General features: G+C 42.6%; 1 protein-coding gene across 1 annotated transcript in view; it reads left to right on the plus strand.

Annotated features, from left to right (window-relative positions):
- Positions 1-6,314: 6,314 nt before the first annotated feature.
- ajap1 (adherens junctions associated protein 1) overlaps positions 6,315-12,157 on the plus strand; it is a 164,888-nt gene continuing 159,045 nt past the window's right edge. Inside the window, exon 1 of the mRNA XM_060930872.1 lies at positions 6,315-6,380. Within this exon, the coding sequence (XP_060786855.1) occupies positions 6,352-6,380 (29 nt within the window). The 5' untranslated portion in view covers positions 6,315-6,351. The remainder of the gene's footprint in view (positions 6,381-12,157) is intronic.

Here is a 12,157-nt window from a genome sequence, read left to right on the forward strand (position 1 = left end):
TGAAGACAGGCACTTTACCCTGGTGACCAACCACACCCCTTCAGTGGATGACAAAGGCAAAAGACACCAATGCCCACATAACCCTCTAGTTTCCCTCATTACAGGATTTCTCATTTCAGGTTTAACACAGGGCTAGGGTACAGCACTGCAACACAGACAATCTCTCTCGAAAATACGGCTTCTGAGCTCACACTCCATGGATGGTAGGCTTGGATTTGGAAGGGGGTATTTTGACAGCAGCCCGATGGTCCCCATGCACAAAAAGCCTGCTACTCCTTGCACTAATGGCCCCTAGTGCTGTAGGGATAGCGGGACTTCAGCACCAATGTTGTTGACAGCTGAAATGTACATGGTCACACAGTGGAGTGAAGGAAACAGGCACAGCTGCAGAGGATTGAGCAGCACCAGTGCTCACCCTCTCTGAGCTTTCAAGAGAGTATTAAAGGGCACCACCAGCATTGCAAGTTGGTTGAGTTTACTCACGGTAGCTATGCTCATGGTCTCTTTCCCTCTTCCTACAGATTGTGACCCTGACAATGATGTGCTCCCGCATAGACTTCCACCCCCCAGAGAGCTCCAGATCTCCTGCTGAAGACACCTGCAACCCACCTGCATCCCTCTGCCCAACTCGCAGAGGATCCAATCATATCCCCATGTGAAGCCACCAGCACCGCTCACTCTGTACCTGAACCGCATGACTTCTCCTTCCACCCCTTCCTCCTCTCTCCTCACTGAACACTTAATAAAAGTGTACTTTAACCTGCCATCTTCCTGCGTTCATGTCTATGATCTGCCTGTCATAGTTATTAAGCGCTACAGACAACATATTATAATGTCCAACATGGTAAATGAGACATAATTAGACTTTTATTACCATATATGGTGGTCTAGAAAAACTTGTTGGATGAATTTGGGAAAATAATCAAAAATAACAAAAACATTTTTGGCCAAATTTGAGTTTTTCTGCCAGTAATGCGCTTTGATATCTCAATGAAATTTTTTTTTATTTAGGTTTCATTCTAACCATGATTTGGCTGTCTGCTTGCAAATGTCATATCAGGTAAGGGGGCCAGTTAAAGAAATGCAGCGGTAAGTGCAAGCAATCTGCATAAATGTGACGAAGTGCCTGTCACTACAATTGAGTATGTGCTCTGACTGCCATACCAATGAGCCTGGCTCTTTGGTGTCATGGTCAGTGTGCAGGTTTGGCATCCTGTAGACCTGGGTTCAAGGCAGGATAAGGTGACTGTTCTCTCTTGCTTCACTACAGATGATGTCAGAAGTGGGATGGCTTGCTGGGAGGCCACTGGAGGTGTGCCCTGTGTGTGAGCCATACAAGGGACCCCCAGGATAGGTGGCCCCTGTGTGAGGGACCCCAGAGATGGGTGAAGCATGAGTGTGTGGGGCACTCTGGTGTGGGAGAGGTATGGCTGAGGGATGTGTGAAGTGCGTGGGTGCTTCTCCTGAAGGTGAGGGCAGTGTGACGGAGTGCCCATCACTACAGTTGAGTATACTCTGACTACCATACCAATGAGCCTGGCCCTTTGGTGTTGTGACCAGGGTGCAGGTTTGGTATCCTGTAGACCTGCGTTCAAGGCAGGGTAAGGTGACTGTTCTCTCTGCTTTGCTACGATAAACATGGCTAAAAAACTGGCAAAATGTATGTCATGCTTTGATCAAGTTGTTGGATTGCAATGTACCACAATGATGTAGGCATGAGCCCAATCAGTTCAGTTTGAAATCTGATAAGTTGGTAGACTACAACTTGACTACATCAAGATGACATCAGACAAAGTGTTTAAATGAAGTAATAAAATAAAAAGTAAATAAAATTGAATTTAACCAACAGAGTGAGAAAAATTGGTGATTATTTCCTCACTTTGATGTTAGTGAGAATAGAAATCAGTCAAGTGAAGAGACAGTGATGAGGCTTGGGTTTCAACACTATGAGTGAATTTTATCTCATGTGATGAGAGATCAAATAATCAAAGTTAGAACACATTTCTCATTGCAAAATTATAATTATTCAAAATTTGGCAGTTTTTTTTCCCTCCATAAGCAGATCAGATTATAAATGTTGGATATAGGTAGGCATCTTTAAATATACTTTTTAGAATCTTTAAATATAGATATAGATATATTTTATACTTTAAATATAACCTAGAATCTTTAAATATACTTTTCTCCCTTTTCAATTTTGGGGTGAACCAGACTTGCAAGAAAATTCTAGAACTTTACTCCCTTCATTCATTCATTCATTCATCTTCAGTAACTGCTTTATCCTGATCAGGTTCAGGGTGGATTCGAGGCCTCTCCCAGGAATGCTACACCACTCCATTACTGAGACACACACACACACACACACAGAGCAATTTATCCAAGCCAGTCCAACTATAGCATGTTACTGAGAGGTGGGAGGAAACCAGAGAACCTGGATGAAACCCATGTGGATGTAGGGAGAACATGTACAGAAACTCCACACAGACACTAAGCTCAAGGTCTAACCAGGGATGCTGGAGCTGTGAGATGACAACAATACTTCAGTTATTTTGTGTATGGTTGATATTTGGATGGCACGGTGGTGTAGTGGTTAGCACTGTCGCCTCACAGCAAGAAGGTCCTGGGTTTGAGCCCAGTAACTGACAAGAGCCTTTCTGTGTGGAGTTTGCATGTTCTCCCCGTGTCTGTGTGGGTTTCCTCCAGGTGCTCTGGTTTCCTCCACAGTCTAAAGACATGCAGGTTAGGTTAATTGAAGGCTTTAATTGACCATAGGTGTGAATGGTTGTTTGTCTCTACGTGTCAGCCCTGTGATGACCTGGCGACTTGTCCAGGGTATACCTTGCCTTTTGCCCAGACACTGTAAAAAATGATTTGTTGTTTTAACTTAAAAAAGTAGACTTCAGCTTGCCTGCTACCCTGTACAGGATAAGCGGCGACAGATAATGGATGGATAGATGGGTTGATATTTGAGGAAAAAGTCAATATTTGATCATGTAAAGAGTTGTTTTAACTTAAAGTTAGTACCTGGGCTGCCTTAAAATTTTGAATTCATTGAAATTAATATAGTAAGTTAACACAACGAGGTGAACAATTGAACTTACTATATGAATTTCAATGAACTCAAAATTTTAAGGCAGCCCAGGTACTAATTTTTTAAGTTAAAACAACAAATCATTTTTTACAGTGCATTTCCTGCCTTTTTATTGAAAATGTGTGCAAAATTAGCCCCTATTTGAGCAAAAACTCTTCAAACTTGGTGAGCATTGGTTTTGTCCTTTCAGTTTACGTCGATACCGATGATATTGGACTTTAAAATGACGTCACGGGGTGTGAGCCAAAGCAGCACTTGCTGGGCCATTAGTTAGATGGGCGAGGAGAGAGAGAGAGAGAGATGAAGCAAATTATCTTAGCCAGTCCAACTCCTGGCATGTTATTGAGAGGTGGGAAGAAACCAGAGAACCTGGAGGAAGCCCATGTGGACGTGGGGAAAACATGTACAGAAGCTCCACACAGACACTAAGCTCAAGGTCTAAGCCAGGGACACTGGAGCTGTGAGATGACAACAATACCTCAGTTATTTTGTATATGGTTGATATTTGGAGGAAAAAGTCAATATTTGATCATGTAAAGAGTTTTCTCAGGGCAGCACACATTTCCTGTCTTTTTATTGAAAATGTGTGCAAAATTAGCCCCTGTTTCAGCAAAAACTCTTCACACTTGGTGTGCGTCACTTTTGTGGAGACATCCTCTTTTCGGTTTCCGTCGATACCGACGATATTGGACTTTAAAATGACATCACGGGGGGGTGAGCCGAAGCAGCACTCGCTAGGCCGTTTGTTGGACGGGCGAGGCGAGAGAGAGAGAAAGAAAGAGAGAGAGAGAGAGGAAGCAAATTATCTTAGCCAGTCCACTTCCTGGCATGTTATTGAAAGGTGGGAGGAAACCAGAGAACCTGGAGGAAACCCATGTGGACGTGAGGAGAATATGTACAGAAACTCCACACAGACACTAAGCTCAAGGTCTAATCAAGGCTGGAGCTGTGATATGACAACACTACCTCAGTTATTTTGTGTAGGAGTAGAGTAGAGTAGAGTAGAGTAGAGTAGAGTAGAGTAGAGTAGAGTAGAGTAGAGTAGAGTCCTTCGGCTGGGTAGGAATTGTAGTATTCCAAGTTGAGCCACTTTTATTTTCAGCTGACTGTCATTTCAGGTCTCTGTGGGTTGTCTAGTGCCCTGTGTTTATATACCATGGGATGGTCCTCCATATGTTTGCCCAACCATGCTTTGAATACATTATCATTTGGCGCTGTAACAACTGTCTCGGAAAGGTTGTTCCACCAACAGACCACTCGGTTGCTAAAGAAATACAGTCTTTTGTTGCTCTTGACAGTGTTCTTTTTCAGTTGTAGACCATGCCCTCTTGTCTTGGTGTTTGTCTTCATTTCTGTTATACATGCCTTTGTATTGTATTTTTCATGTACATATTTGTAGGTGTTTATCATATCGCCTCGTAGTCTGCGGTACACTAATGTAGGTAGCTTAAGAGCTTTCAGTCTGTCCTCATATGGAAGATCCCTCAGTCCAGGTACTCGTTTTGTGGCACGTCTCTGAACACTCTTAATCCGTTCTGCCAATTTCCACATGTAGGGTGACCATTCTGGGGCACTGTACTCAAGATGTGGGCGTATCAGTGACTTGTACAAGAGAGAGAAGACAGCTTTATCCACGTATTCAAATGATCTCCACATAGGTCCTGCAATCTGGTTGGCTTTTGAGACGATAGCTGCTATATGGTTCTCAAAACTGAGCTCGTTGTCCACCAGAATCCCCAGATCTTTTTCCTGTTGTGTGAAGGCTAACAGCACCATTCTTGTTTTATCAGTCATGGTATACGTGTAGGGTGGCACGGTGGTATAGTGGTTAGCACTGTTGCCTCACAGCAAGAAGGTCCTGGGTTCGAGCCCAGTGGCCGACGAGGGCCTTTCTGTGTGGAGTTTGCATGCTGCCCGCGTGGGTTTCCTCTGGGTGCTCCGGTTTCTCCCACAATCCAAAGACATGCAGGTTAGGTTAACTGGTGACTCTAAATTGACCGTAGGTGTGAATGTGAGTGTGAATGGTTGTTTGTCTCTATGCGTCAGCCCTGCGATGACCTGGCGACTTGTCCAGGGTGTACCCCGCCTCTCGCCCGTAGTCAGCTGGGATAGGCTCCAGCTTGCCTGCGACCCTGTAGAACAGGATAAAGCGGCTCGAGATAATGAGATGAGATGAGAATGGATGGATAAAGGTATACGTGTTGTCGGGATGCCCTGATAATCAATCAAATATAAGTGTATGGTTGATATTTGAGGAAAAAGTAATGTAAATAGTTTTCTCATGGCAGCACAGAGTTCCTGTGTTTGTATTGAAAATGTGTGCAAAATTAGTCCCTTGTTTGAGCAAAAAATACGTCACACTTAGTGTGCGTCGGTTTTGTCCTTTCGGTTTCTGTCGATACCGACGATATTGGACTTTAAAATGACGTCACGGGGGTGTGAGCCGAAGCAGCACTGGCTGGGTCGTTAGTTGGACGGGCGAGGCGAGAGAGAGAGAAAGAGAGAGAGAGAGAGAGAGAAAGAGCGCCCGGGCTGTTCCCACTGCGCAATTGCGCACACGCTCAGCGCTCTGTTTTCCCCTCAGCGCGCATGAAGTGGCGCTCAAATCCCGCCGCCCGCCGCTTTCTCCTCCGCGTCACATCACACCTTCTAGCCGCCTACGCAAACATCACTGAACTTCCATCGACTACTATGTGCCACAGCTGACGTGACGACTCGTTCGGACTCCGCGCCACGGACGGGTTTTATTTATCTATTGATTGATTGATTGATCGATCTTGTTCCTTTTTCATCTCGAGCTTCCTGTTAATGACAGAAGGGTGCGCGGTCATAATAAAGTGCGCGGTCATTATGTGCGGCACTTGGCGTTTTCAGCCCGCATCCAGCATGACGCTTCTCCTGCTTCCTGACTTTTCTTTCGCACTGGAGTCTATAACCATGTTTCATAAACTTCGGGCTAAAGAAGAAGAAGAAGGAGAAGAAGCAGACAGCTTGTGAGCATCATCCGAGGCGCGACCCCGTGTCGCTGGCGCGCATTCTCAGTTAGTCAAGAAAATTAGGGGGATTTTTCTTTTCTATTTTTGCGCTTCTGGAGATCTGGAGCTAGCTGATGCTGCTTGGCTGAAGATGTTAGCCTTAATGGCATCTTCTTCACGGAGATTCCTAACTTGAAGGTGTCTCAAGATCTTGCGCGAGCGTCGACATTTCAGAAGTCCACCGTAAATGGGAGCTGCGCTGATTCTGGATCGGTCTCGTGAACTATGTGGATAAAGTGGTGTAGAGAACGCAGGTAATATAAACATATAAACTATACATATCCGTTTTAGTGCACAGCATCATTGATGCTTTAGAAGGATAGTCTGGTGCTTTTCTGAGTAGAGGAGGAGGATGAAGGATGGGAGACATGCAATCAAACAGTTGCGCAGTTTTAACCTGTCCTTTAAAATCAAGTCTGTTGTTCGAGTTCACGTGCATATGATCTGTTCTTTCTCGTGGATGTGATCGATCACAACTCCTAGTGCTTCATCTCGTGCTGTGATGTGATATAACGCAATTACGAAGCAAGCTTTCACGTTCACGCTCGCTGGGGGTCGCCACACAACCGCAAAGCGCGCGCGCTGCGCACCAGCGCTGGCAATTAGGTCGGCTAGCTGCTCCACGCACACGCACGCATGCGCACGCGCAGCACAATGCAATTAACTCCATGCCCCGTACTCTCTTTTAAAGATTATGATGTAATCTACTCTGTTCATCAAAAGACAGAGCTGTGAAAATTACATTTTAATTATAGGGCTCAAGCTTTATGTGAGCTGCCAGTGGAAAGGCATGCTTGACTGAGAGAGGGTCAAACCCAATGAAGGTACAAATTAATCAACCCTCAGATGTCTGTGCGAGGTGTGTCTAATTTACATCTAGAGAGAGAGAGAGAGAGAGAGAAGTGTGCGGCGGTATTAACACCGCAGAAAAGATGCTTCCTCGCCCTTTGCGCCACCAAATTGGTTTACACAAGACATTTTTGCCTTGCATGGGCATTTCGTATCAAGTGGTGTACTGGATGGACAGGAGAAGTGTTTGCTTTTCTTGTTATGGCATCTGAGATAGGAGAACACATTGTGGAAGTGTGTATTTTCTCAGTGCAAACATTATCAGCCCACGCTTGATTTCTGGCTGTGAATACCTGCCATGCAGCTCACAGACAAGAGCTGTCCATTACAGACAGGATCACAACTAACTGATTTGAATTCAGTGATGACTTCAGTGATAACTGGAAGATCTTGATAGAAGCTTGCAAGAGCCTTATGAAACTTAAAAAAAAGTGTGATTTCGTATGAAATATTTATTAAGAGCTAACCGACATCCTCTGTTATCCTGCTTATTCTCTCACTTCACAACCCGAATGACTTCCAACCAAATGGCATCTAGCCTCAAATGGTCAAATATCCAAATGAAAATGATAGAAATGGGTGTGGTCTGAAACAGGAAGTGGTTTGTCAGTAACCTTGTATAGATCACGTCCTCATCTATGGGTAGGATGGTCTTGCCGTCAGCTCTGGATTTAATTAAGAACATGGTGTTGGGGTCTCCGTGGTTGTTATATCATTGCCAGTATGGCTCTGTTCTGAATGAAAATAAAGTTAATCTTTGTGAGCATTGTGCTTTATTAGAGAGAGAACATGGTCGAGGATTAGCAAAGGCAAAGCTGTATGATGATATGATATTGATAATGCAATATATTTTATATTATATATTTCATGATATATATTTTGTTGGGTCCTTCTTTCACCTGAGTGAAAGAATATTATAATACATTATTTCTTTATTTATTTTCCATCTTTTTTTGTTTATTTAGCTATAGCCACTTAATCATTACTCATCAGGAGAAGAAAGATGAATGTCTGATCATCAGTGGGTATACAGAGATAAATAAAAGTATTAAATAAAGTCTGTACCTGGTTGATTGAGTCCGTAGAACATGCAGTGCACCACACTGTCTCATTAAAAAAAAAAATCAGGTGAAAACGGGCTTTGATACAATAGTCTGGTGAGGACCTCGCTGTTAAAGCTCTGATCAGAGAGTTATTACTGGCTCATAAAGTGAGCAGCAGAGTTTCAGAGAGGCTGCCTGCCTACATTCTCCCACTAAATAATTTCAACCATTTACACTAGATTTATGTAAGGTGTTTTTAGTACTCAGTGTTACATAGTTAACTAGGGACATTATGGCACTCATTATGGCACAATGCGGGAAAAAAAAAGCACTTCTAGTGTTATCACTGTCTGATTTAATGTGACAGTGTGCTTTTCACATTGACACAAATGAACCCTGATATACATTGGAAAGTTTTTTTTTTTCCCCTAGTGGAGGATTCAAATTATCAGTGAAAGACAGTTCAGGTGTATATTTGAAAAACCAGCTGATGGTGTGTTACATCCTACTAGACAATCTCTTCTCCTCCATACAAGGCAGAATGGAAGAAAACATGCTGTTCCTGCCAGCATTTATCTCTCTCAGGGAGCTACAAGCAAGATATTCACCTCCACCGGAGTCTTCCTTTGATTTGAACTACAATATATGGATGGAATAAAACACGACAGGTCATGTTGTTACAGGAAAGTAATCCACAATGTGGTGTGCTTTGAAGTAAACCAGCCCAAAGTGGATTATTTTCAGCCCACGATGTTTTATTCCTTTTATACCACAGTGAAGTATTAATGAAAGACATACCGTATCATGTTTATTAACCATTTAGAGATACTTTTCATGTGATGGAGCATCCGTAAGATAAGTTAGTTCCTATTATCACTTATGATATATACAGTGCCCGCCACGATTATTGGCACCCCTTGGAAAGATTAGTAAAAAGAGTGAGAAAAAATCCACCTTTTGGTGAAGTAGCCTCATCTCACACTGAAAAAAAAAATTCCAACCTATAATCCCTCATGAAGAAATAATTATTTTCAACAAAAACATACTGTAGGGAGGCACGGTGGTGTAGTGGTTAGCGCTCTCGCCTCACAGCAAGAAGGTCCGGGTTCGAGCCCCGTGGTCGGCGAGGGCCTTTCTGTGTGGAGTTTGCATGTTCTCCCCATGTCCGTGTGGGTTTCCTCCGGGTGCTCCGGTTTCCCCCACAGTCCAAAGACATGCAGGTTAGGTTAACTGGTGACTCTAAATTGACCGTAAGTGTGAATGTGAGTGTGAATGGTTGTCTGTGTCTATGTGTCAGCCCTGTGATGACCTGGCGACTTGTCCAGGGTGTACCCTGCCTTTCGCCCGTAGTCAGCTGGGATAGGCTCCAGCTTGCCTGCGACCCTGTAGAACAGGATAAAGCGGCTACAGATAATGAGATGAGATGAGAAAAACATACTGTATGTACCACTGTTATTGGCACCCCTGTATTTAATACTTTGTACAACCTCCATTTGACAGTCAAACAGCACCAAGTCTTCTCCTATAACATTTTATAGGGTTGAAGGTACAGAGCAGGGCATCGGAGACCATTCCTCTTTACACAGTCTCTCCAGATCATCCAGGGTCCTCGGCCCTCTCTTGTACACTCTCCTCTTCAGCTCATCCCACAGGTTTTCAATGGGGTTCAGGTCAGGGGACTGAGATGGCCATGGCAGAAGCTTGATTCTGTGGTCAGCTAACTGTTTCTGTGTTGATTTGGATATATGTTTTGGATCACTGTCCTGCTGGAAGATCCAGTGATGACCAAGTTTTAGTTTCCTGGCAGAGGCAGCTAGATTTTGATTTTAAATGTCCTGGTATTTCATGGAGTCAATGATGCCATGTACCCTCACAAGGTTTCCAGGGCCTTTGGAAGAAAAACAGCCCTAAAACATCACAGAACCACCACCATATTTTACAGTTGGGATTGGGTTCTTTTCATTATAGCCATCCTTCTTTTTACGTCAAACCCACCTTGAGTGTTTATTGCCAAAAAGCTCCATTCGTATTACATCAGATCAGAGAACACGGTTCCAATCAAAGTTCTAGCAGCGTTTTGCAAGCTTCAGGTGCTTATGTTTGTGGTTAACTGATGGAAAAGGCTTTTTTTCTGGCAAACCTACCAAATAATCTGTTGACATGGAGGTGGTGTCTGATGGTGATGTTGAAGACTTAGAAACCCCAAGATTTTACTTTTTTCTTGTAATTCACTAACAGTGATCTTTGGGGATTTTTTTTGCCTCTCTTTCCTTCCTCCTCACAGGGGGAAAAATAAACTTGGGTCCTCTTCCAGGAAAGTTTGTAACAGTTCTAGTTAGTGTCCTTTTTTTTTTTTTAATTATTGTCCTGACAGTAGAAATGGAATTTTTTTCAGGTGAGTAGCTATTTTTTATAACCATTCTCTGACTTATGAAGGTCAACACACTTCTCCCTCATTTGGTTTGTGTGTTCTCTTATCTTTCCCATGTTGATGGATGACTAAGGGTAGTATCTCACTGGGCTGCGACAGCCTGCGACTAGTTGGAGACACAACAATTGCGATAAAATATGTGAATTACTGACAATTTTCACTTGGAATCACACTGAATTGATATTCGCATATTTTATCGCAATTGTTGTGTCTCCAACTGGGTTGTCGCAGCCCAGTGAGATACACTCGCACTTCCTGTCTCATGGAAACTGACTTGAGAAGGGTTCGTGACGGCTTTGCGACACCAGCGACACATTTGTGGCTATTTTGAGAGAAATTTCGTCGCACAAATTTTTTGAACATGTTCAAAATTTCAGCGACAAAGGAGCGACACTTTGCAACTCATGCGAGGAAAGTGAGAAGCCCCCGAATGTTTCGAGACACTTTTGAAACTCTCTCATGAATGACGTTCGCAATTCGTCGCAAGCTGTCGCAGCCCAGTGAGATACTGGCTTAAGGGAATTTGGCCTCTGTGTCACTTCATATTTGTTCCCCAGTTAATCAGGAAGTCATGAATTCCAACTTGAAAGTTCCTACACACTCCAGTCAACTCAAAAATGTACAATTTAATTGGGAAACATTCTTCAGTTACATTGTGTTCACTATAATTTCTTGGGGTGCTAATAATAATAATCATGGCACATGTGTTTTTGTTGAAAATTATTTCTTGATGAGGGATTTGTTTTTCTCCGAATAAATTTATTTTAATTAAAGGTTGGATTTTTCTCATTTTTCCAGTGTGAGATGAAGCGACTTCACCAAAAGGTGGATTTTTCAAACCCTTTTTACTAATCTTTAAAAGGGGTGCCAATAATCATGGAGGGTACTGTATCAACTAGAAACAGGAATTCCATCACCAGCCCCTCGTTTTTCTTTAACTTGAAGATAATGCAACAAAAATACACAGTTTGTCTTGCTACCAGGGAACTGCAAAGAGCATAGTTTTCTGAGTTTTCTGACATGAAGACTCTCCTGTGGTGGAAAATGTATTGACCATTACTAAGCCCTAACACTGGCAACTCCTTCCAAAATGTAAAATAAATGTTTACTAATCAAAAGCTTCACCATATCAGCAAGTACAGGGGTTTTCTTTGTTAAATAACAACACATCTTTATAATCCATTTATTATTAGCCTTAGATTATGTGGAGCATCTGCCATACAAGTCCCTGTGAATGAGTGTTACTGTAGAAAAGATAACGTATTAGAACAAGTGCGTAAGTATAAACTTCTCACTTGAATTACAGCTGGATGTATTGAAAGAGTCGCTGTTATAGAAAATTAATCAATGCCTCATAACCAGTTAGATAGCAAGAATTTAATAATGCTGCTGTTTGATGAATGTGGCATGGGGTCTAGACAGTTAGAAATGAAGATATGCACTATTATTCTATCCATATTCACTGGATATGAGCAATTGTGTGCTCTGATTGGCTACTCTGCGACCAGGCTATCAGGTCATATACCATAAGTAGAGAAAAACAAAATGGAGGAGCATGTTGCTGAACCAACCGAGGACGAAATAAAAAACTCTACTCGAAAAAAAGGCAACAGAATATGGAATAAAAGTATTTGGTTGTAAGAACATATTTTTTTATTTTTCAAAAATGATTATTATAGCATTTTTCACATTTTTTACATTCTAAGCA

The sequence above is a fragment of the Neoarius graeffei genome, chromosome 10 (genome assembly GCF_027579695.1).
Source record: "Neoarius graeffei isolate fNeoGra1 chromosome 10, fNeoGra1.pri, whole genome shotgun sequence".
Taxonomy (NCBI): Eukaryota; Metazoa; Chordata; class Actinopteri; order Siluriformes; family Ariidae; genus Neoarius; species Neoarius graeffei.